This window comes from Electrona antarctica (genome assembly GCF_951216825.1).
Source record: "Electrona antarctica genome assembly, chromosome: 6".
Lineage (NCBI taxonomy): Eukaryota > Metazoa > Chordata > Actinopteri > Myctophiformes > Myctophidae > Electrona > Electrona antarctica.
In genome coordinates, this window is record NC_136811.1 from 51781117 (window position 1) to 51807870 (window position 26754).

Here is a 26754-nt window from a genome sequence, read left to right on the forward strand (position 1 = left end):
TGGCTAATAAGTGGTGAACGCAAACTCGTTAAGATGGCTGTCAAGGAATGTATGGTCATGGAAACACGGGTTGGCTGTGTGTGTGTGTGTGTGTGAGGGAAAGTGCCACCCATAAGAGAACTGTAGGGTGGAGCGTTTAGTTTGTGGGGGGAAAAATATGTGTTAAGCTCAAAGCATATTATGACCTGACACTGTATAAGAAGGAAGGCACTGTAGCAACTCTGACCATTTAAAGGTATATTCAGTATTCACTTAATTCAAATATCACTTATCTTTTCTTATTTTTTGGATAATCCTCCCTACTATAAAGTGTGCTGACCATATAAGGAGTTCCTCCCTGTCCCCAGTGAGCCCCTGGAGTCAAAAAACCCTAGTTTCGGTTTGGGCTTTGGGTGGCAAAGCTTTCATCCAATCAGGATGAGAGGGGCCTTCCTCCAATCATGATCGGGTGGGGCGGGCCTTGGTGCACGTGCTGTTGGTCTGTTGTACTTCCCCCACTGTAGAGCGTGTGCATGTGCACATCTTGTTACCAGGGCGGACCAGGGTTTTTTCCAAATCACCAAATCACTGAATGCTCCTTTAAGCCTTTTATCGTTTTAGTAGACCAACAGGTAGACTAACTAAATTTGTTCCGATACCGGTATACCGGAAAAGCTGCCGATAGCGTCTAAAATGCTGGTATCGGCGAGTACGCCAGTCAATCATTCCCATACCACGGGATGTATTGCACGGTGAAATTTAAAGTAATCAACTAACTTTATGTTGCACTACCATTTTATACTCTTAAGGTGGTTGCACATTGGGCGCGTTTTTCGGGAAACAGACCTAAAAACGCTAAAAACCTGAAAATGCGTCCAGTGTGCCAGGGACCTTTACTGTACTATTTGCGTTAGTATATTACTATTACTAACTTGTAGCTGCAGTTAACAATTATTAAATGGCAATTTAATTCTCAAACCTTTTTATTTCAAGAACCCCCATAACTCAGTTACTTTTCTATACTCTCAGAGCTACAGCCAATCGGTATCGACCGATACACACATTATCAGAATCGGGAAGGAACGACAATGATTTCAATGTCAGAAGTACATCTTCATCAGTCATGAGTGATCACTGATGATGTAACAGCGACATCGAAACGTTAGTTACATTTTGCACCTATAATAAAAAGGCTTATATATACACAGCATGTATAGCTTAGATACAGTAAACTGAGTGAATAGAGGGTATGCGCGTGACATCATCATCAAACCAGGAAGTAATGCAGGAATGCCTACTAAGTGGCTAAAAACTACTTTCTGGCCTTGACAGCCCATTGATCCAAACAGAAAAGTCATATTTAATGAATGAAGCAATAAGCCACAAGAGGCCGTGGGTTTTAGAACAGCTAAGAGGCGTGGCGGAGCACAATGCAGGGCGGAGTGACTCTGACCATCTTAGCCGTTGTAAAAATTGTGGTCAACCTCAGATTTGGACGGCTTATTGCTTTTCCTAAAATGCTTATCAGATATGGCAACATGAACATAATAGACGTAGCCTATCCCAATTAAACTTTCACTACAATATTTTCTGCCAGAAAATAGACCCAGTGCCAGAGCACAAACATAGGAATTTGCTGAGCAAATGCAGGGAAGATACCGAACAGTACTGGCTTGTTTCAATGAGAGTGCAAAATCTCTCTTGGAAGAGCCACCCATCGACTTCTCTAATATACGGCAAACCTTCCCCGTGTTTCTTCACTAGTCCGATCCACGGTTTGCCAGCCACTGCTATACAGAGATGATCATAAGGTTATAGCTTCCCTTCTTCTCTGGAATCCTGCCTCAAAGCAGACCAGAGGTTCCCTGATGTCATCACTAGGGACACATGCATCAGTAAGCAGGAACTGGGGATGGCACTGATGGCAAATATGGCACTGTGAAATCCATGATCTCGACCGGCGGTCGAAAATGATGATGTTTTGAAGTGTTGTACAATCTTGCACATACATAAGCAGGATGAAAAAGAGCCCTCCTCTTATGTTGCCATAATAGGAAAGACTCAATCACAAATGGAAATACATAATTTATATTGAACGGATATTGTGAAGACGTCGGTGCAGTGATATGGATACATGTGGTCCAGGTGTGTGTTTAATCAGTATTTCACTGCAGCCATTCAGAATCAAAATGTAGAACTATCCCTTTTTAGAATGAGTGCTTATGTTTAATAATGTAAACAAAGTCTATGCCAAAGACAGAGTCGTCATACGTTACAATAATAATATGGGTTCGACCTTTCTAAGAAGAGACAGCCGGTAGAAAGAGTAAACATGTTCTTCTTTTTTTCTAACGGATTAAATCAGAGAAATCTCCTAAGTCGATTTAGATTTTAGCGTTGGCTATTCATAAATAGCAGATATACAAGCTTTGTACAGTAGATCTGCCATTTTTGGAAAATCATGAAGATTCTTTGTATATGCATTTCTTTAACCCATTTTGGGCGGGAAACCCCTTTGATGTTTTAAACATTGTTATAATTTAGCTCTTGGAAAAGGTCTGCTATTTTTGAAAAATTGTGAAAATGTGGTGCAAATCTTTGAATATATATTCTTTCAGAGCCAACGTTTTTAACTCAAATCTTTGCTTCTGGTGGGTCCCTGGAACAACATATTTTCAGACGGGGGTCGGCAGCCAATTATTGGGGTCCTTGACATGAAATATTGAGCACCACTGATACAGAAACATGAGGTATTTCAGAAAACTGTCAGGGTTTAGAAGACATTTTTTAAATTTCGACGTCAGGGGGTTAAAGCAAAAAAACTAAAATCTTTGCTTCTGTGGGTCCCTGGAACTAAATAATTTGATGGGGGTCGGCAGCCAAATACATGATACATAATACATGTTGGGAGTCCTTGACATGTAGAGAAAAAAGAATCCTGGCTGCACACAGTCTTCACTGGAGTTAGATTTATTGAGCATCGTTTCGGTCGTCAGACCTTCATCAGGCATGTGATCCTGATGCCTGATGAAGGTCTGACGACCCAAACGATGCTCAATAAATCTAACTCAAGTGGCCTGGGCCATGGCTCAATGGTCCAGGCACCTTGACTGGTAATCCAGTCTGGCAGTGTGCCGCGGGTTCGACTCCCGATCCCGACGGCCTTTACTGCACGTCTTCCCCCCATTTCCTGTCAGCCTACTGTCTGTCCCTCCATAAAATATATAAAATAAAGGCGAAAGCCACAAAATAAATAAATAAATCTAACTCTAGTGAAGACAGTGTGCAGGATTCTTTTTTCTATACTTCTCAGTTCCAGTTATCCGACGCACCTGTCCATTGTAGGTGTGCACTTTTTCTTATAGGGAGTCCTTGACATAAAAAAAAAGTCAGAAAACGGTTCTTAGAAAGACATTTTGTAGAATTGGCCTCAGGTCTTAAAGGAGAATTCCATACTAAAAGGCTTTCTTACCTTTCTTTGTAGTTCACCACCAAAGAGGTCCAGGTGTTATTTTGTGCAAAAGCTCCTTATTGGCTATTTTCCCTACCATAAGCCCTAAATGAATTGCATTGAATGGAATGGGAATTGAATGGGGCTATGGGGTGTTGTGCTAATTCGCTTATTTCCATCGCTCAAAATTATATTTTTTTTGTATATATCCTCTCTTCATAATGTAAATAATATCCCAAGCGGCACACTTTACTTCTTATTTCGATGGAAATAAGCGAATTAGCACAACACCCCATAGCCCCATTCAATTCCCATTCCATTCAATGCAATTCATTTAGGGCTTATGGTAGGGGAAATAGCCAATAAGGAGCTTTTGCACAAAAAAACACCTGGACCTCTTTGGTGGGGACGTAACTACTACAATGAAAGGTAAGAAAGATAAAAAAGCCTTCTAGCATGGAATTCTCCTTTAATGGGTTAAATGGGAATTGGCCCCCAAAAAGCCAACTATTTTTTCCGACCTCCTCCTCCACACCAAAACCTGTCACGGGCCAAACGTCTGTTTTCAGAACTATAAATGCAGTACTTAATCCTCTGGTTTACGGCCCATGCAGCCTTGATTTACACCCCAACAGCTTGTCAAATTGTTCTAACTTCATTCCCTCCGCCTGTCGCCATGCAACACATTGAGAGCTTGGTACAGTAGGTCGTCTATTTACGCTGCAGCGCAACAACATGCTTCCGTGGAACACATGCTGGGTTTATATGGAATCCTAATGACTGGAATAACTTTTAATCTAACGTAGACGACATTAGATCACACGTTTCACCTTCTCCTAACGACCCTCCCGCCTCCCCTGTGTCTACTGCACTCTCGTTTCACTTTATTGTTGTAACCAGTGGTGTAAAGTACATTTATACTCAAGTACTGTACACTACAGTACTTACTGTACTACGCACATTCATTTGAAAACTTTAGTTACTTTGCAGATTTTGATAGCAAAAGCTGGCAGATCTGCTATTGTCGAAAGACTAGGATACATTTGGAAAACTTAAAATGGGAAAAGAAAATTGCACAATCAGTACCTTCTACTTTCTGTACTTTAAGTACATTTTGAAGCCAATACTTTTACTCAAGTACATTTTGAATTCCAGACTTCCAGTGCTTGTAAGAGTATTTCTACAGTATATTGCAGTATTGATACTTTTACAAGTAAAACACTGAGTACTATTTTTCCACCACAGGTTGTAACCCGTGTCTGATGGATATGGTTTCCCATGTCGTCACTACAGGCTGGAAACATCATATGACTTTACATTTCCCAGGAAAAAGGAAAAAAACTAAACCCCACACAGTAACCTGTATTATAGGCTGTTTTCTAACCCTAACACACAGTAACTTGTATTATAGGCTGTATTCCAAGGCATCCAATGCAGTTATTTGAACACAGCCTCTTTGAATGGTTTTCATACGGTAGATTCAATACGGTATGATCTATAAACACTCACAGAAAAACTTAAGTTTTAACTTAATTATGTAACTTTTATAATTTTTCATCCCACGATTTTGTAACCATTTTTTTCACCTAGTGTCAATTATCTAATGTAATAGTGCCCACCCCTGATCTAACGTATAGTAGCTTCCCCGGCGCTAGGCAACGCTCGCTTCCGCTGTGGTCCGTCAATGAAATGTTTCCCCGCCGTCCACTTCCATTATAAGCACGTTGTTTGGCCGCGTGATTTCTTCTGAAACGAGGCTCAGATTGAGTTGTTTGAACAGAACGTCAGTGTTAGGGCCTCATAAAAAAAAGATCAGCGCTACCTCACGGTTACTATATTAATGCTTCTGATGACTTATAAGAAAAGGTTATCACAGTGAGGCTTTAAACACTACAACTTATACACCGCATATTTCGTGTGACACTGTAGTATGAAGAAGTATGGCGTTTTAACTCACGGAATCACATACAACGTTGAAAGACTTAACGGAGATGTGAGGTTTCTGGCCTGACAGCAACGACCATGAGAGATGTGAGGTTTCTGGCCTGACAGCAACGACCATGAGAGATGTGAGGTTTCTGGCCTGACAGCAACGACCATGAGAGATGTGAGGTTTCTGGCCTGACAGCAACGGACATGAGGAGATGTGAGGTTTCTACCCTGACAGCAACGACCATGAGGAGATGTGAGGTTTCTGCCCTGACAGCAACGGACATGAGGAGATGTGAGGTTTCTGCCCTGACAGCAACGGACATGAGGAGATGTGAGGTTTCTACCCTGACAGCAACGGACATGAGGAGATGTGAGGTTTCTGCCCTGACAGCAACGATGTGACATGAGAGATGTGAGGTTTCTGGCCTGACAGCAACGACCATGAGGAGATGTGAGGTTTCTGCCCTGACAGCAACGACCATGAGAGATGTGAGGTTTCTGGCCTGACAGCAACGGACATGAGGAGATGTGAGGTTTCTGCCCTGACAGCAACGACCATGAGGAGATGTGAGGTTTCAGGCCTGACAGCAACGACCATGAGGAGATGTGAGGTTTCTGCCCTGACAGCAACGACCATGAGGAGATGTGAGGTTTCTGGCCTGACAGCAACGAACATGAGAGATGTGAGGTTTCTACCCTGACAGCAACGACCATGAGGAGATGTGAGGTTTCTGGCCTGACAGCAACGGACATGAGAGATGTGAGGTTTCTGGCCTGACAGCAACGACCATGAGGAGATGTGAGGTTTCTACCCTGACAGCAACGACCATGAGGAGATGTGAGGTTTCTGGCCTGACAGCAACGAACATGAGGAGATGTGAGGTTTCTGGCCTGACAGCAACGAACATGAGGAGATGTGAGGTTTCTGTCCTGACAGCAACGGACATGAGGAGATGTGAGGTTTCTGGTCCGACAGCAACGGACATGAGGAGATGTGAGGTTTCTGTCCTGACAGCAACGGACATGAGGAGATGTGAGGTTTCTGGCCTGACAGCAACGGACATGAGGAGATGTGAGGTTTCTGTCCTGACAGCAACGGACATGAGGAGATGTGAGGTTTCTGGCCTGACAGCAACGACCATGAGGAGATGTGAGGTTTCTGGCCTGACAGCAACGACCATGAGGAGATGTGAGGTTTCTGCCCTGACAGCAACGACCATGAGGAGATGTGAGGTTTCTGGTCCGACAGCAACGGACATGAGGAGATGTGAGGTTTCTGCCCTGACAGCAACGAACATGAGGAGATGTGAGGTTTCTGGCCTGACAGCAACGGACATGAGGAGATGTGAGGTTTCTACCCTGACAGCAACGACCATGAGGAGATGTGAGGTTTCTGCCCTGACAGCAACGGACATGAGGAGATGTGAGGTTTCTGGTCCGACAGCAACGACCATGAGGAGATGTGAGGTTTCTGCCCTGACGGCAACGGACATGAGGAGATGTGAGGTTTCTGGCCTGACAGCAACGGACATGAGGAGATGTGAGGTTTCTGGCCTGACAGCAACGATGTGACATGAGAGATGTGAGGTTTCTGGCCTGACAGCAACGACCATGAGGAGATGTGAGGTTTCTGGCCTGACAGCAACGGACATGAGGAGATGTGAGGTTTCTGGCCTGACAGCAACGACCATGAGGAGATGTGAGGTTTCTGGCCTGACAGCAACGACCATGAGAGATGTGAGGTTTCTGGCCTGACAGCAACGGACATGAGAGATGTGAGGTTTCTGGTCCGACAGCAACGACCATGAGGAGATGTGAGGTTTCTGGCCTGACAGCAACGACCATGAGGAGATGTGAGGTTTCTGCCCTGACAGCAACGACCATGAGAGATGTGAGGTTTCTGGCCTGACAGCAACGGACATGAGGAGATGTGAGGTTTCTGGCCTGACAGCAACGACCATGAGGAGATGTGAGGTTTCTGCCCTGACAGCAACGGACATGAGGAGATGTGAGGTTTCTGCCCTGACAGCAACGGACATGAGGAGATGTGAGGTTTCTGGCCTGACAGCAACGAACATGAGGAGATGTGAGGTTTCTGCCCTGACAGCAACGAACATGAGGAGATGTGAGGTTTCTGGCCTGACAGCAACGGACATGAGGAGATGTGAGGTTTCTGCCCTGACAGCAACGACCATGAGGAGATGTGAGGTTTCTGCCCTGACAGCAACGACCATGAGGAGATGTGAGGTTTCTGCCCTGACAGCAACGACCATGAGAGATGTGAGGTTTCTGGTCCGACAGCAACGATGTGACATGAGAGGCCCAACCTGCTGGACGTTGTTCCCTCACGCCTCCCTTAAGAGGCCTTTTGACAGCTTGGGCCTCGGCGTCCGTCCAGTCAATTATAAACAGCTGTGTTGGCCAGGGTCGTGTCCCATCATCACATTTTAAACACACGCTGTGGTTCAGCTCATTATTAAAAACACACACACAAACACTGACCCACACGGAGACCCTGTCAAACGCTCTCAAAAAGCTTGGATTTGGCCAACTACAAATCCTACGTCGATGACAACTCGTCCCTACAAGCGCTCCAGTGTGGGTTCAGAGTAGCCTGGTTAATAAACCAGACCGAATCAGCCGTTGGCATCCTACCAGCGGATTACGGTCTGGTGAGGCTCAGTAGCACGCCTCTTTCCTACAACCGAGAACAGGTCGGACCAATCGGGACACGGTATGCAATATGGGCGGGCTTTGGTACAGTGACGTTCAATGCTTGAGACTTTTGACTGACAGTAGCTCTGACCAATTGCGTCAAAGAGAAAATGTTTGAACCCGCCCCCCGGGAAATGAAATCCAAGTGGAGCCAGCCCAGACTAATATACCGCGACAGTGTTGTGTGATATTAGTCTGGCTTATTAGCCAGGCTAGGTTCAGAGAACATCATTGGATTGTGTGTGTGTGTAGTGTATGTATATGTATATATAAGGAGCACCCATCTTCAAGCATAACCAAATAATACACCAAAGCTTACAATGTCAAAACTGAAACTATTCTCACTCTCAAGCTTCTAAAAAGTCTTCTGAAAGAATATATATTCAAAGATTTACGATTTCTCAAAAATAGCAGACCTACAAGCTGAGCTTGAAGATCTGCTATTTTTCAATAGCTAAAGTATAACATAATGCTTAGTTAAAACACCAAAAGGTCCCACCCAGAATGGACTAAAGAGAAGGGCACAAAAAGGAGAAAATATCTGCACTATTTTCAACCGTGGACTTCAGGTGACGTTCTATTTCGATGCTGTGGCGGTTCGACGCGGTCGAGCCCGCAGCATTTTAATTTCACAACGTTGAACACGGGGCTGGCACTCCGGGGCAAAAGCTTTAACCACTCACTACCCCAGCGTCCGCATCGTGGGGAAGGAAGGCGTCGGCAGAAAACGGCGGATCGTCGAGCTTGTCGATCCGCCCGTTTTCAGCGAACGCTTTCCCTGTAAAAAAATGGAAAACAGAAAATACACTAATACAGGGCCCTGAGGGACTCCGGTTCAGCCATAATATGGGGTTGAAGAGGTTAAACTTTCTCCTACCAGAGAACACAGAAACGTTTCTGTTGAGATCAGGTCAGGTGATGTTTCATCTTCAAATGCCATTAAGGCACTAAATGATACCATGTCTCGCTAGAAATGTTGTTTTTCAATGTATTTGCCACTGTGTTGTCCTGCACATTTTTGCCATAGAAAAATAGTGATTTGTTTTTTATCCCACGATTTTGCAACCCATTTTTACACCCAGTATCAATTATCTAATGTAATCCTGGGTGCTACACTTCCTCTGCCAACCTGGGGGGGAGGGGGGGGGACAGCGGACTGACCTCAAGCTTCCTTCTATGCATGAGGAGTCCAAGCTGCTTCTTTTCACCTGACGGACGTAGCGCGTGGAAGGAACACGTTATTCCCACCAGTTCCTTTCCCCTCCATCAGGCGCCCCGGCTGGCCAGGGGGAGGTAGTTTTAGAGACCAGGATTACTGCATGTTTTTGTGAGGGTACCTACCCTAGGGGACACAGGGAGAACATGCAAACTCCACACAGAAAGGCCCTTTCGCCAACCCCCGCCTCGGGTATGGGCACTGATGACACGGAGGAGAGAACACGCCCCCAGCGGGAATCAAACCCAGGACCTTCTAGCTGTGAGGCGACAGCACTACCGACTGTGCCACCGTGCCCCGGCCTAAATCATCCGTCTCATACGTGTACAGCAGATAGTGAGAACTGAGAACAGGTTTCAGTTCCTACTGATTCTCTGACGGGGTTTGTCTACTTGCACAATTGCTAATTGCTGCACTAATTATTACACAATTCACACAGCAAATTCACACAGCGCGTCACCGAGTGGCGCGCTACAAGCTTGTAGGTCTGCTATTTTTGAAAAATCGAAGAACGACTGACATAGAAACATAGCTTTTTCAGAAAACTGTCAGGATGTAGAAGACATTTATAGAATCTGATCTCAGGTCAGAATGGGTTAAAGCAGCACTATATATAACTTTTTGTCAATTCATAAAATGTAATTTTGTCCAATCTGTATAGAGTGTGTTAATACAATAACTTATACAATTTGGGTGTTTTATAGTTTGTCTATTGTTTATTTAGCAACAGAATGCATAATTTCCTCTACAAAGTCCTAGTAGTACAAGTAGTAGTAAGGTTGAAATCTTTTTTTTGCAAGTAGAAATATATCCGGGTCTTGCAGGGTTAACTTTAACTCGTAGATCGGCTATTTTTGGCAAAGAGTTTTAGTGTATAGGGGAAAAAAGCAGACCAAGTACCGAGCAAAAGGTCAAGTTTACAAAGTAGTGAGGGTTTAAGTCATTAAATGTCTGATATCACATATTTAACATGAATCTAACATGTCGTGAGGGGGTCCCTGCTTCATCTCTCTCTCAGCTAAGAGGTCCTCGTCCTGAAAAACAGATTTTTATCTGCTCCAGTCCGTTACTGGGTCCTGGTCATGCCATCTGGTGCTTTGGTTTTCTGTGGCTTTTCCTCTGAATACTATCAACATAATAGAATTTCCTGTCTCCGAACATATCGCTGTGAAATTCCAGACGCCGCTCCGCTCCTCTCTGCCCTCCAGCCGTCTGCCGTGTGGCAGTACATCTCTCATTCACATTCTGCTCAGCGCTTCCGCCAGCTCTTCTGTCTGAGACAACTTAATTTTGTCTACTAAAACCATGACGAAAAGTGTTAGTCGACTACCCTTTTTCACTGACGAAAACAAAATAAAAAACTAAGCTATGATAACTAAAACTAAATATGTTGACAATATTGTCAACACATAAAAAACTAGACTAAACTCTTAGGGAGGGACTAGTGGAGAAGAGATCCAGTAGCACTAAAAGACTAAACTCTTAGGGAGGGACTAGTGGAGAAGAGATCCAGTAGCACTAAAAGACTAAACTCTTAGGGAGGGACTAGTGGAGAAGAGATCCAGTAGCACTAAAAGACTAAACTCTTAGGGAGGGACTAGTGGAGAAGAGATCCAGTAGCACTAAAAGACTAAACTCTTAGGGAGGGACTAGTGGAGAAGAGATCCAGTAGCACTAAAAGACTAAACTCTTAGGGAGGGACTAGTGGAGAAGAGATCCAGTAGCACTACAACTAGACTAAACTCTTAGGGAGGGACTAGTGGAGAAGAGATCCAGTAGCACTAAAACTAGACTAAACTCTTAGGGAGGGACTAGTGGAGAAGAGATCCAGTAGCACTAAAACTAGACTAAACTCTTAGGGAGGGACTAGTGGAGAAGAGATCCAGTAGCACTAAAACTAGACTAAACTCTTAGGGAGGGACTAGTGGAGAAGAGATCCAGTAGCACTAAAACTAGACTAAACTCTTAGGGAGGGACTAGTGGAGAAGAGATCCAGTAGCACTAAAACTAGACTAAACTCTTAGGGAGGGACTAGTGGAGAAGAGATCCAGTAGCACTAAAACTAGACTAAACTCTTAGGGAGGGACTAGTGGAGAAGAGATCCAGTAGCACTAAAACTAGACTAAACTCTTAGGGAGGGACTAGTGGAGAAGAGATCCAGTAGCACTAAAAGACAAGTCGGTTTATTTGGTTTTATTTATTTGGTTGCGCTCGGGTGTTGCGCTCTGAAAATAGCAGATCTACAAGATCAACTAATTCCAGCATGCAACCAAGTGTAAAAGAAGCCATATATTACGACCCACCAAAACAAACCTTTCGACTATAACTAGACTATAACCACTGGGGTTACCACTGTGCCATGTATTTACTGTGGTAAACACGCACCGGTGCGCTCCACTTCGCAGAGCTGACTATCGTGCTCCCAACGCCCGGCGTTTTCGTTGCAGCGCCCTCCGCCCTGGGTGCCTCAAGCTGGAAACTTTTGTAAAGAATCACTTGCCATTTGATCCTCCCGATTGTGCAGTGTGTGACGACCACATAATTTACAACCTGACGTTGAATCATTACTACCGCCACGAGAAGTCCATGTTTCAGCTGAGCTGCTTGTGATGACAGGACGATGTGAGTAGTGAGCACCTTGATGGTTGATATGTCCAGTGAGGGCATCACGCTGTGTGCGAGCCCTATGTATGGACATGATGAGTGCATATGAATCATTTCCATGTTGAAAAATGTTCACATACAGTATTTCTTAAAATAGTGGAAATACCCCACAAGCTCAACATGTGAGCTTGGAGTTTGGCTATTTCCACAAAGTTTGGCTATTTCTTCATTATGAAATATGTCTTTGTATATTTGTATTGTCCTGTGTCAATTCAAAGCCCTGAAAGCCAAACAGAAACGTCATTTTTTTCCCCCAGGGGAGGTTTGTTCCGAACAATTTCTCTATTTTAGGAATGCCCTGCTTCACAAACACCACATACAGAAGTGCCCAGTACAACCCAGTGGTCCGGGGGACCACCAGTGGTCCTTGAGGGGGTTCCAGGTGGTCCCCAGTACAACCCAGTGGTCCGGGGGACCACCAGTGGTCCTTGAGGGGGTTCCAGGTGGTCCCCAGTACAACCCAGTGGTCCAGGGACCACCAGTGATCCTTGAGGGGGTTCCAGGTGGTCCCCAGTACAACCCAGTGATCCTTGAGGGGGTTCCAGGTGGTCCCCAGCTAAATGATGCAGAGTTGGTATCTGCATTACTTAACAGCTTAAGAGCTCATGACGACTCCACACGTCTTAGTGATTACACCCGTAGAGGGCCCAGGACATACAACCGGATGGCTAACATCTATTTTTTGACAGGGCCGTTGCTAGGCAACGGCCAGTGATGTAATGAGTCCCAGGATGCAGGGATGGTCTTTTAGATGAGTCCCAGGGTTATGAGTCCCACTTCAACGACGTTAGGAGTCATATTTAGCGATTTCTTCAAATTGCAGCATTTAACTCCCATTTAATTTTATATGGTTATAATGTGGTTATATTCATGTATAAAACAGAATAAATAACTATAACTAAAGCTATCAAAATAAACTAGAATAAAAAAAAAACAGTACAGTAGTGCATCCCATGGATGCAGAGGTTGTTGATTTATTCAATAAATCAACAACCTCTGCATCCCAAAACGCAGATTATAGTTGAGGGATGCAATAAATTGTATTGCATCCCTCAACTATAATCTGCGTTTTGGGATGCAAAATGCACCCTATTTTCATCTCTGAATGCCTTGTGCAGCGCTCAGCACTCAGCGCTCAGCGCCATGTTTGGCGCATCATGCGCGCAGCCGTTCACCACCTTGTTTACGGCCCAACAAAACTGTCTATTCCCTTTAAATCTACGTCTCTCTCCATGGTTTTGATCAGAACGGCAATGTTCTGTTCTGTCCTCATTTCTGACTTAACCAAAAGCATCTCGTTTGGGAAAATAAAACGCTTCTAGAGAGAACTCAGATGTGAGTTTTTTTTTAAAAATGTTTTTTGTGGCTTTCGCCTTTATTTTATATATTTTATGGAGGGACAGACAGTAGGCTGACAGGAAATGGGGGAGTGACATGCAGTAAAGGCCGTCGGGATCGGGAGTTGAACCCGCGGCACACTGCCAGACTCGGGCTGCCGGCCAAGGTGCCTGGACCGCTGACCACAATGGAGTAAAGTCTGCCTCTAAAGCTGGGCACTCTAGTGCCTTTATTTTGAAACATTCCGGCACACTGGAAGCGTTAATAAGTCTACACAATTCGAGAATGTACTGTAGAAGAATTGTTATTTTGATCAACATTTGCCCGTTATCTCTCCTATGGTACCACATCAACACAGCATGGAATTGTGGGCAAAATATTATCCAACGACAACAAAATAAGTCTTGGGGGTCTGAGAGGCTAAATCTGGTCAAATGGCGGTCCGTGGCATTGGGGGTCTGAGAGGCTAAATCTGGTCAAATGGTGGTTCCGTGGCATTGGGGGTCTGAGAGGCTAAATCTGGTCAAATGGTGGTTCCATGGCATTGGGGGTCTGAGAGGCTAAATCTGGTCAAATGGTGGTCCGTGGCTCAAATGCTGAATAAATGATGGACCTTGATATGAAAAAGGGTTGGGCCACTGTTACATAATGTTGGCCAATGGCCAGCTGTGTTTGGGGGGGTGGGGTTCACTTCCCCCTTAACCCATTTGGACCTACCATCGATTCTACAAATGTCTTCTAAATCCTGACAGTTTTCTGAAAAACACCATGTTTCTATTGTCAGTGGTTCTCAAAATATTTAATGTCAAGGACCTCCAAAAAGTATAATTATGTAATTGGTCGCCGACCCCCATCTGAAAAATATATTGTTCCAGGAACCCCACCGGAAGCAAAGATTTGAGTTAAAAATGTTCGCTCTGAAAGAATATATATTCAAAGATTTGCGCCACATTTTCACGATTCTTCAAAAATAGCAGACCTACAAGCTCGTAGCGCGGCACTCGGTGCCGCGCTACGAGCTTGTAGATCTGCTATTTTTCAAAAGCTAAATAGTATAACATAATGCTTTAAAACACCAAAAAGGTGTTCCCGTCCAGAATGGATTAAAGATTTATATTTTCAACAAAGTCGCTCCTCTAACTTTGATGCCACGGCTGCTCCAACGTGTGCCGATGATCACAGCGCCTGTCTGTGAGAGGCCAAGAGTTCATTTTCCCCTAAACCAATCAACTGTCAACGTCACCACCTTAGGGTGCCGCTTTTGCCTTTTGAGGCCTAAGCTCCGCCCCCCACTGACATTTGGCCCGTAGAAGGCTCCGCCCGCCCCCCACTGACCTTTGGCCCGTAGAAGGCTCCGTCTCCTGGATTCACCTCCCAGTGTTCTCCAAACGCCTGGAGACTGCTTTCCAACTGCTGCTCAGGGGGAGAGAGAGAGAGAGAGACATAGAGACAGACAGAGACAGAGAGAGACAGAGAGAGAGAGACACAGAGAGAGAGAGAGAGTCAGACAGACAGAGAGAGAAAGAGAGAGAGAGACATAGAGACAGAGAGACACAGAGACAGACAGAGAGAGAGAGAGAGAGACAGTCAGTCAGTCAGTCAGACAGACAGACAAAGAAACAGAGACAGACAGAGAGAGACAGACAGACATACAGCGAGAGAGACATAGAGACAGATAAAGACAGAGAGAAAGACAGACAGAGAAAGAGAGAGAGAGAGCGAGCGAGAGAAGAATGAATCATTCATTCTGACACCACCACCTTCACACTGACCCCAATTCAATCAATCCCAGCTGGCCTGAGGGCACTTTAAAATACCTATATGTGTATTCAATCATGCATGTGTGTGTGTGTGTTCCTTTAACGGTTCATGACTATCTTGCGCAACACATTTTGCTATTGTGCTTCATGTCATGACCAGGAGCATTAATTAATGCACTGTGTAAAGGTGTGTGTGTGTGTGCGCGAGTGTGTGTGTGTGTGCGCGCGTGCGTGCGTGAGTTTACACACAGGGATTGAAGGGAAAAACAAACCTCACAGCTGGAAGGTTTCGTTAGGCCGCGTCCCAACGCACCCCCCCCCCACACACACACACACACACACACACACACTGGTGCTCCGTTTCCTAACACCTTTACGACCTTAAAAAGGCCCTCACTGCCAAGGACCACATTTACCACTTTTTGCTTTTAGATGGTTCGCTCTTGGCTAACCTATGATTCACTGTTCAATCATTGTTTTTTCTCATGCCAATAAAGCTCCCTTGGATTGAATAATTGATAAGTCCCAGGAAAAGATACGCTGTGATTGGCCAGTCGTCACTTGAGTGGCAGCGACGCATGCAGCGTGCCTTCTGGCACATCCGCTCGACTTCCGCCTACGATGGAGACACATCGCTCAATCAGAGTGTAGAGTAGCGACACGCTTTGATCTCACCGCAAAGCGGGTGGTGCCTATGGGCTATAGTTCCAAACATTGCTCCTATGGCTGGAACTATCCCATTGAGATAGAATGAGCGCTTCCGCATTCCATTGTTACAATGGGAGTCAACGCTAGTGTCGCCACTCTCTTACTAGATTACTCTGGCTCCAATGAACTGTAGCGGACAATGAGGCATAATTTATTTTTTATATCTATGATAAAACTCACCTCCCATCCACTTCCATGTTAGATCCACGGGCTAACCCATTTTGGGGACGGGAACCCCCTTTGGTGTTTTAAACATTATGTTATCATTTAGCTATTGAAAAATAGCAGATCTACCAGCTTGTAGGTCTGCTATTTCTTTAAATCGTGAAAATGTGGCACAAATTTGGAATATTTTTTTTTTCAGAACAAACTTGAGTTTTTTAACTCAAATCTTTGCTTCTAGGCAGTCTTCTAGGCAATCTTTGCTTCTAGGCAGCTTCTAGGCAGTCCCTGGAACAACATTTTTTTAGATGGGGTTCAGCGGCCTCTTACATACATTTTTTGGGTTCCTTGACATGAAATATTGAGCACCACTGATAGAGAAAACTGTCAGGATTTAGACATTTCTTTATTTCGACATCAGGCCAAAATGGGCTAATTAGTGTCAATTTTGGGGGTTCTTGGCATGAAAAGGTTGGGGAACCACTGGTGCAGGCCGTGCGTAGTTACCTGTTCGGCGGTGTTCCAGAGCTCCTCCTCTATGGGAACCACTGGTGCAGGCCGTGCGTAGTTACCTGTTCGGCGGTGTTCCAGAGCTCCTCCTCTGTGGGAACCACTGGTGTAGGTGGTGCGTAGTTACCTGTTCGGCGGTGTTCCAGAGCTCCTCCTCTGTGGGAACCACTGGTGTAGGTGGTGCGTAGTTACCTGTTCGGCGGTGTTCCAGAGCTCCTCCTCTGTGGGAACCACTGGTGTAGGTGGTGCGTAGTTACCTGTTCGGCGGTGTTCCAGAGCTCCTCCTCTGTGGGAACCACTGGTGCAGGCCGTGCGTAGTTACCTGTTCGGCGGTGTTCCAGAGCTCCTCCTCTGTGGGAACCACTGGTGTAGGTGGTGCGTAGTTACCTGTTCGGCGGTGTTCCAGAGCTCCTCCTCTGTGGGAACCACTGGTGTAGGTGGTGCGTAGTTACCTGTTCGGCGGTGTTCCAGAGCTCCTCCTCTGTGGGAACCACTGGTGTAGGTGGTGCGTAGTTACCTGTTCGGCGGTGTTCCAGAGCTCCTCCTCTGTGGGAACCACTAGTGTAGGCTGTGCGTAGTTACCTGTTCGGCAGTGTTCCAGAGCTCCTCCTCTGTGGGAACCACTGGTGTAGGCTGTGCGTAGTTACCTGTTCGGCGGTGTTCCAGAGCTCCTCCTCTGTGGGAACCACTGGGTGTAGGTGGTGCGTAGTTACCTGTTCGGCAGTGTTCCAGAGCTCCTCCTCTGTGGGAACCACTGGTGTAGGTGGTGCGTAGTTACCTGTTCGGCGGTGTTCCAGAGCTCCTCCTCTGTGGGAACCACTGGTGTAGGATGTGCGTAGTTACCTGTTCGGCGGTGTTCCAGAGCTCCTCCTCTGTGGGAACCACTGGTGTAGGCCGTGTGTAGTTACCTGTTCGGCGGTGTTCCAGAGCTCCTCCTCTGTGGGAACCACTGGTGTAGGATGTGCGTAGTTACCTGTTCGGCGGTGTTCCAGAGCTCCTCCTCTGTGGGAACCACTGGTGTAGGCCGTGCGTAGTTACCTGTTCGGCGGTGTTCCAGAGCTCCTCCTCTGTGGGAACCACTGGTGTAGGCCGTGCGTAGTTACCTGTTCGGCAGTGTTCCAGAGCTCCTCCTCTGTGGGAACCACTGGTGTAGGTGGTGCATAGTTACCTGTTCGGCGGTGTTCCAGAGCTCCTCCTCTGTGGGAACCACTGGTGTAGGATGTGCGTAGTTACCTGTTCGGCGGTGTTCCAGAGCTCCTCGTCTCCCAGGCAGGGTGACGGGCGGGTGGACAGCAGACAGTGGAAGGAGAACCCAAACGTCTGGTACACACTGCGCACAAAGTCCAGACAGCCAGACATCTCCTCTGCTAGCTGCGTGTGCAACGCACGGCGCACGTACGTACGTACGTACGTACGTACGAGCACAGACACACACACACACACAGACACACACACACACACACACACAGACACACACAATTGGTGATACATTTTCTATTTCTTTTTTTTTATTTAACCAGCATAAAACCACATTGAGACTCGTAATCGTAAAAGAGTGTAAACTGGTCAAGAGGCATACATATTACACAGACAATAACAATGACCATCATCCAAAAAACAGCCTAGGAAGCTCAGAATGACTAGTCTCGCGTTACCAGACTAGTGTTGCCTCTCGCAATTTTCTTTCCAAATGCTTCCATCATACAGTCTGGAGCAACGGAAGAGCTGTCATGAGTAAACTATAAAGCAGGAAGTGGAGCCTCCTCACCACTTCCGTTTTGTCTTTACAGTCGCGCAAATGTATTCTAATATAAATACAAATCATCTAAGCATAACGTTGCTGTCGAGAGGAAACCCCATAACATCATTTTTTAGATAGATTTTTGCCATAAATCAGTGCTATTGAAACACCCTTTACGGTTGTGTGTTGTTTTGAAAATATTGAACCAATGGAAATTAGTAAAAAGTGCTTTGGACAAAACCTCTTAACTCCATTGGACCCTCAAAATGTCTGCTAAAGCAACTAACTCCACCACCTCTCCCCCTCTCATGGAAGTAATTGACAATATATAAAGTTACACCAACTTTGATGAGGCTGTATTTGTATTGCTTTGATTTAAAAATATAAGGTTTTCTTTATTTACTGAAAAATGTATATTTCCTGAAAGTCTTTTGGAGTTATGAGGTTTCCTCCCGACAGCAGAGATATATAGCTTGTTGTTTAGCAGAAAAGGAAATACAAAAATAAAATGTAAAAGATATTTTAAAATATATTTCCGTGAACGGAAATGGCAGCTTCCTTATACTGGGATTTGGGGAGGTGTAGTTCCAGACTCTATATATAGCATTTGGAGATTGTGGAATAGTTGTCTGGCTACGCGAGACTACAGAATGACCAATATAAATTATAAAACGTATAAATAAATAGGCTTACAACATCAAAGCAGGAGCAATTACTGCTAAGTGTGCTGTCCATGGCAATCCTTTTAAAACTCATTAGAGGGATCCCAAAATTGAGTCTGGTCTGCCCACCTATTTTTGACAAGTTTTCACATGCGTATTCAAAATTAGAGCTTTTTTTTTTATGGGGGGGATGCTTGAACCTCTCCTTTTCCTCCTAGCGAAATAACTGATGAGCTTATAGATCTGCTATTTTTGAAAATCGTGAAAATGTGGCGCAAATCTTTGAATATATATTCTTTCAGAGCAAACATTTTTAACTCAAATCTTTGTTTCTGGGGAGGTCCCTGGAACAACATATTTTCAGGCCAATTACATTTTTGGAGGTCCTTGACATGAAATACTTTGAGAACCACTGACAGAAACATGGGTTTTTCAGAAAACTGTCAGGATTTAGAAGACCTTTGTATAATCGATGGTAGGTGGTCCTGAGGTGCGTTGTATTGTATTCCTTTATGCACACATGTTGAGAATGTACTGCATTGATATTCACGTCTCGATGATATGATGTTTGCTCCTTAAACAAACGACCTTTGAACCCGTTTGCATGCATTCATTCCTTTCCTTCCTTCAAGACAAATACAGTATTTCACTGTCTCTGATTGAGTGCCCCCTAATGGACACTAGAATAATAACACTGTGGATGGACAGACAGGGTGAAAATTATACATTTGAAAACTATAAATGGGACATTCTGCCCAATTCATACTTTTACTTGTGGTACTTGTGGTAACATTTCGAAGCCAATACCTTTGTACTAGTATTTCTATATTGCAGTATTGATACTTTTAAACTTAAAAAGGAGCCCTGGCTAATAAGACAAATATGTCTGCCTTCTACAACTAAATTAAAAAATCACACCCGTGTGAACTGAGTGGTGTAAGGTCTTATATAGACTGATCAGCTGTGGTCTGACGTAATGTCTGACGTAATGAAATCACACCCGTGTGAACTGGGTGACCATAGCAACCATGCTCATTTTTTGAGCACAGACAGACAGACACTTAAACTAACATAGCCAGTTGTATGAGTGGTTTACACCACTCAAAAATATATAAACACCTTAAATATTTTTTATTTATTTCATAAATAGAGAATCTTTCACTCAATAGGAACTGCTCCTGTCGCAGGTTGATGATGTCATATGTCCATGTATGCTCCAGCCCTATGGCGCATAGGGCTGGCAGAGATTTTTAAATGAGTTAATAGCACAGGCACTCTTCACATACTAGAGCATGTCTGAAATAAGTGTCAGAGCTGAAATCGACATGTAAATATGAAATAAATGCTTAAACATGTAGCTAGGTGTAATGTTAGAGACCACAGAAGTGAACCTTTCAAGCCTGTTTTCTCAACTCGCCGTTTTCTGCAAGACATTACTCTATAAGCCATATCTCCAAAACTGGTGGGTAAAACTGAACAACCAATGTCAATTTGAAGCTATGATTCCCTGCTTTCATAAAACATGTAAAAAACGAAAATTCAAAAAAATCCCAATGGCAGTCGGTCAAATTTAGTCACATATGGAATGCACATGCTAATACAAAGTATTTAAAGCTTTTTTGGACGATTTTTCTTTTAAAATAAATAAAACAAAATAAAAAAGAATATCCCAAAGACGTCCCCAGACGTCTTGGGCACCACAGGGATTATAAAGACGTCTGGGCATACAATGTGTTAAGTGAAAAAACGGAGTAAGTTTGTTCCACCACAGCCTAACAGGCAGTCAGGCACCCACAGAGGTTAAACACATCAAGGCTCATGTGACTCAGGCTAACAGGACGACACAGGACAACTATTATAGTGCCGCCGGGGGGACTTCCCAGTTCCCACACCGTTGGTTCTGCCCTGGCTGGACTTCCCACACCGTTGGTTCTGCCCTGGCTGACACAAGGCCAGGTGTGACAACCACACATTACACAATACACAACTACACACAATGTTATGAGTTGCACTTTAACCCATTTTGGCCTGACGTCAAAATTTAACAAAAGTCTTCTAAATGATCATTTTCTGAAATCAGTGATGGTGCTTAATATTTCATGTAAAAGGACCCCAAACATGATATATAATTGGCCACCGACCACCATCTGAAAATATGTTCAAAAGCAAAGATTTTAGTTGAAAACGTTCGCTCTGAAAGAATATATATTCGACATTTGCACCACCACATTTGCATCAATAGCTAAAGCATAACATAATGCTTAAAACACCAAAAAGGGTTTCCGCCCAAAATGGGTTAATTGACTATATCATTAGCGTGTGCTCCCACATTACATCATAGCAGAATTGGCCATATTTTCAAGGTTTTCAGGAAAGAAATTAAAAATTAAAGTAATCTAGGTCCCTTTATTTTTTTGTTTCCTACATTTTGTTTTTAATTATTACAATTTCAAAACATTTTCAGAAAAACATTCCCAAAAAAGCAAAGAAATAATCATGAATTTAAAACAAAATTAAATATTTTTTTAACCTGTAATTAGCCCTTCACTAAGTCCCTGGCCAAAAACGTTGACAACCCCTGTGCTACAGGTCTGCTCAAGAGGGGCGCGACAACGCAATCGTGATTCCAGGCCTGGTGAGTGCATGTGGGTACACGTAACGAACACGCACGCAACACATTCACTTCTCCGCGCATACAGAAAAAAAACCCTGCAAGTCTCATTGAAAATTAACTATAGGCTCGTTAAATCGCTTCCCGTTTGAAAGGCCCTTAAGAAATAATAAAGAAATAATCACAATAATAACGGTTATTATGCGTAATAAGTTGTTCTACAACACATTGCTTCTGGTGGTCGCTGGAACAAACTATTTTGAGATGGCGGGGTCCGTGGCCAAATGCACATCATTGTGAGGGTCCTCATGTCAAGTTGACATGAAAGTGTTTGTGTTCCTTTTACACTCAAGAGTTAATAAGTCTAGACCTATCTGTCATTTAGCAGGGGACCACCTGGAACCCCCTCAGGGACCACCTGGAACGCCCTCAGGGACCACCTGGAACCCCCTCAAGGACCACTGGGGACCACCTGGAACCCCCTCAGGGACCACTGGTTGAGAACCACTGCTCTAAATGAGTATGAGGAGAAGTTGTAGCAGCAACAACATTGTGTGTGTGTGTAATTGTGTGTGTGTGTGTGTGTGTGTGTGTGTGTGTGCCTCAGTGTGTGTAACAAAGGTTAATGTTATAAACGGTAGCTTCCTTCCTTCCTAAATTATTTTTTATTACCAACCAACGTTATTTATATCCAGGTGAGCTGAGAGGCTTTTGTTGTGGCCACAGTAATTCTCCTCTTTCTAAAGAACAGAAACGGTGTTGTCAAGCCTCTACTACGGCAGCGAGGCCCAACCTGTGGCCCGGGGACCGCTGGCAGGGACAGTGTTGTCAAGCCTCTACTACGGCAGCGAGGCCCAACCTGTGGCCCGGGGACCGCTGGCAGGGACAGTGTTGTCAAGCCTCTACTACGGCAGCGATGCCCAACCTGTGGCCCGGGGACCGCTGGCAGGGACAGTGTTGTCAAGCCTCTACTACGGCAGCGATGCCCAACCTGTGGCCCGGGGACCGCTGGCAGGGACAGTGTTGTCAAGCCTCTACTACGGCAGCGAGGCCCAACCTGTGGCCCGGGGACCGCTGGCAGGGACAGTGTTGTCAAGCCTCTACTACGGCAGCGATGCCCAACCTGTGGCCCGGGGACCACTGGCAGGGACAGTGTTGTCAAGCCTCTACTACAGCGATGCCCAACCTGTGGCCCGGGGACCGCTGGCAGGGACAGTGTTGTCAAGCCTCTACTACGGCAGCGAGGCCCAACCTGTGGGCCAGGGACCACTGGCAGGGACAGTGTTGTCAAGCCTCTACTACGGCAGCGAGGCCCAACCTGTGGGCCGGGGACCGCTGGCAGGGACAGTGTTGTCAAGCCTCTACTACGGCAGCGATGCCCAACCTGTGGCCCGGGGACCGCTGGCAGGGACAGTGTTGTCAAGCCTCTACTACGGCAGCGATGCCCAACCTGTGGCCCGGGGACCGCTGGCAGGGCATCACAGTGCGAGCAGGTACTCGCATTTGCTACTGAAAATAGCACAGTGCGAGTTGAGTTGTGAAATGCAGTTTGTAGCACCCGTGCGACAACAGATCTGTCGTGATAAAAGACAAGGCTCTGATAAAAGCAAGTGCACATTCTATGAGTCGCAGTTCTATACCATAATTTATATTTCTGTAGTACGGCGGTGTCGTCCGCCAAAAAGAGCAGATCTACAAGCGCCCATTGGTGCGCCTTGAGCACAAAGGTTCCACAACCACTGTAGGCCTACTAGAGAACGTACGTACAGAATCGTCTTATTTTGATCAGTGTTGCCGTTTGATAGGTTGGGGTCCCGCAGATAAAACACTTTATCAAATGGGGAAGCCTTCATTCACTACATTACACAAGGTGGGTCACTAGGGTGCCTGCTCTGGCGGTACCTGCTCTGGCGTGCAGAAGATGTGTGCGTCGTCCTGACAGAACCTGCGGACCCGGGTGAGGCCGGTCAGAGCTCCAGACAGCTCGTTCCTGTGGAGAACGCCGAAGTCCGCCCAGCGGAGAGGAAGCTCCCTCCAGGACCTCACGCTCTGCTCAAACATGACACTGCGCGCACACACACACACACACACAATCAATAATTACTAGCAACAACTTATTTGAAGATAGGTAATGTTTCTGCATGCCTGTGTGTGTGTGTGTGCGCGCGTCCCGAGTTGTTCCAAGATGTTACCCAAGCGACACCGATTGTTGGGTGTTGCACATGTGTCAGTATGAGAATATGTGTGTTTGTGTGTTGTGTGTTTGTGTGTAGTGTGCATATGTGTACCAGTGTGCAGGACAGTTCATAGGTTTCAGAGCGCGTGTGTGTGTGCGTACCAGTGAGCAGGACAGTTCATAGGCTTCAGGGCGTATGTGTGTGTGTGCGTACCAGTGAGCAGGACAGTTCATAGGCTTCAGGGCGTATGTGTGTGTGTGCGTACCAGTGAGCAGGACAGTTCATAGGCTTCAGGGCGTATGTGTGTGTGTGTGTGCGTACCAGTGAGCAGGACAATTCATAGGCTTCAGGGCGTATGTGTGTGTGTGTGTGCGTACCAGTGAGCAGGACAGTTCATAGGCTTCAGGGCGTATGTGTGTGTGTGTGTGCGTACCAGTGAGCAGGGCAGTTCATAGGCTTCAGAGCGTGTGTGTGTGTGCGTACCAGTGAGCAGGACAGTTCATAGGCTTCAGGGCGTATGTGTGTGTGTGCGTACCAGTGAGCAGGACAGTTCATAGGCTTCAGGGCGTATGTGTGTGTGTGTGTGCGTACCAGTGAGCAGGACAGTTCATAGGCTTCAGGGCGTATGTGTGTGTGTATGTGTGTGTGTGTGCGTACCAGTGAGCAGGACAGTTCATAGGCTTCAGGGCGTATGTGTGGGAGTCCTGGCTTGCCACAGTGAACATATTGTCACAGTAATGCTCCCAGTGACCTGAACGCTCCCACAATGCCTTGCTGTACAGGGTCGGGGTCACGACCTCCTGGAAGCCCCGCCTCTTATACTCGCTCTAGAAGAGAAGAGAGAGTGACTGATTGATTACATGCATTTGACACATTAGACTATTGAATGATATGAAGTCATACTGCATTAAACCATCGTCAGGAAAAGAGTAGCCTCGGAAATCCAGACGTTTTTATTTCCAGGGAGAGAAAAAGAAAGTCTGGGACCGAGTAGTCCACTTCCATTCGGCATAGAGTAGCGCAAACGTCGATCACTCTCTGATGATTTATGATCGTCTGCACCTTTGTTAAATTGACGTACACACGCACACACGTACACACACACATTCCTCTCTCTGTCGCTCTAATTAATTAGTCTCATGTCGCGCAGCTGCGTCTAGATTCTCACAGCGGATCCTGCCGGGAGCTGCCTATGCCATAGAAAGCATAGGCTAGGAAAAGAGAGACTGATAATACAATTTAAAGTAAATATAAAAACACAAATAAGAGCACAGAGGACTACAACTACAGCAATAAAACTGCACCGTACAGTACAGTAACTATCACAATAAAAGTATTGTTGGACCGCTCAGTTCACACGGGTGTGCTTTTCTCTTTACCATACACACACACACACGCACACACACGCGCACACACACACACACACGCACGCACGCACGTGGGCTTAAGTGTTTGACTAAACATACACCAGCTGCCTCCATGTTTTATCCTTCCTAGTGTACTGCAGTCAGAGATGTGAGGATAAGAGATGGACAGACGATAGGGGAGGGAAGGAAAACAAACACTTTGTAGGAAATGAAATGAAAGCAACATGAGCTTAATATGTTCTGTGTAGATGAAATCTGAGCATTATGTTAGACTTTATATACTTAATATGTTCTGTGTAGATGTAATCTGAGCATTATGTTATACTTTATATACTTAATATGTTCTGTGTAGATGAAATCTGAGCATTATGTTATACTTTATATACTTAATATGTTCTGTGTAGATGTAATCTGAGCATTATGTTATACTTTATATACTTAATATGTTCTGTGTAGATGAAATCTGAGCATTATGTTATACTTTAGCTGTTGAAAAATAGCAGATCTACAAGCTCGTAGCGCGGCTACGAGCTTGTAGAGGGTTTTTTTTGCAACCCATTTGTTTTCCACCCAGTGTCAATTATCTAATGTAATCCTGGGCGCTACACTTCCTCTACCAACCTGGGGGGGCAGCGGACTGACCTCATGCTTCCTTCAATGCATGAAGAGTCCAAGCCGCTTCACCAGACAGTGGCCTTGTGGTTAGAGTGTCCGCCCTGAAACTGGGAGGTCGGGGTTCGATCCCCGGCTGGGTCATACCAAAGACTGTAAAAATGGGACCCAATGCCTCCCTGCTCGGCACTCAGCATCAAAAGGGTTGGATTGGGGGTCAAATCTACTAATCAAATGATTCCCGAGCGCGGCACGGCTGCAGCTCACCGCTCCTTGGCTGCGGCTCACTGCTCCAAGAGATGGGTCAAATGCGGAGAACAAATTTCACTGCGGTAACGCGTGTGACAAATCGTATGACTTTGACTTTTCACCTGACAGGTTGGGGAGTTTCCCAACGGGAGGACATAGCGTGTGGAATGAACACGTTATTCCGACCAGTTCCTTTCCCCTCCATCAGGCGCCCCCCGGCCAGGGGGAGGCAGTACAGATTAAATCATTATAATTCATCCAGCGCCAGCGAGTGTCCGTTTGCTCACTCACTTTTACGACCCCCCCCCCCCCCCCCCAATGGCGTTCACTGCCAAGGAAGACTTTCACGACTTTTGTTTAGTTTTTTCCACTAGATGGCGCTCTTGGCTAACCTATGATGGAACATTCAACTCCCAGTGCAGCGAGGCACAAGAAACCCATGCGGTAGCAAAAAGCACCTCCTATCCGCTTCCGTGTTAAGAGATTTCTTTCCTCAGTCCACTTATGCTGCAACCGCCATTTTATTTTCAATGGGCTCCAACTATGGAACACACGGACGGATTTACAAGGACATGTCCGATATTTGGCTGCTATAATGGCTCATGTGGTTAAAAGTGTACCGATATTAAAAACAATCACTCGTGTGAAGTGAGGGGCACATTTTTATCATGATGACCACTTTTGTCATTTGGCCACACACACACACGGCATCACGGGTGGCACGCACAAAGCCGGGCATTGGAGGGGCCCCTCAAATACTACTATGCGTTGTGAACTTGTAGATCGGCTATTGTTGCCGTCTTTGAAAATGTCTGCCTAAAATGAAATGCCCAAAATCGGATGCTATGGTGAGAGAGAGAGAGAGATTTGATTAATTTATTAGATCTTCATTAGCCTTAA

At 45.5% G+C, this 26754-nt stretch overlaps 1 protein-coding gene across 1 annotated transcript in view; it reads right to left on the bottom strand.

The window, feature by feature from the left end:
- LOC306924170 (threonine--tRNA ligase 2, cytoplasmic-like) overlaps nucleotides 1–26754 on the bottom strand; it is a 54896-nt gene that overhangs the window by 14711 nt on the left and 13431 nt on the right. The window contains exons 10-13 of the mRNA XM_079502564.1: nucleotides 24284–24453; nucleotides 23352–23514; nucleotides 17669–17806; nucleotides 14631–14708 (exon numbers count right to left, since the gene is read on the bottom strand). Of these exons, the coding sequence (XP_079358690.1) occupies nucleotides 14631–14708; nucleotides 17669–17806; nucleotides 23352–23514; nucleotides 24284–24453 (549 nt within the window). The remainder of the gene's footprint in view (nucleotides 1–14630; nucleotides 14709–17668; nucleotides 17807–23351; nucleotides 23515–24283; nucleotides 24454–26754) is intronic.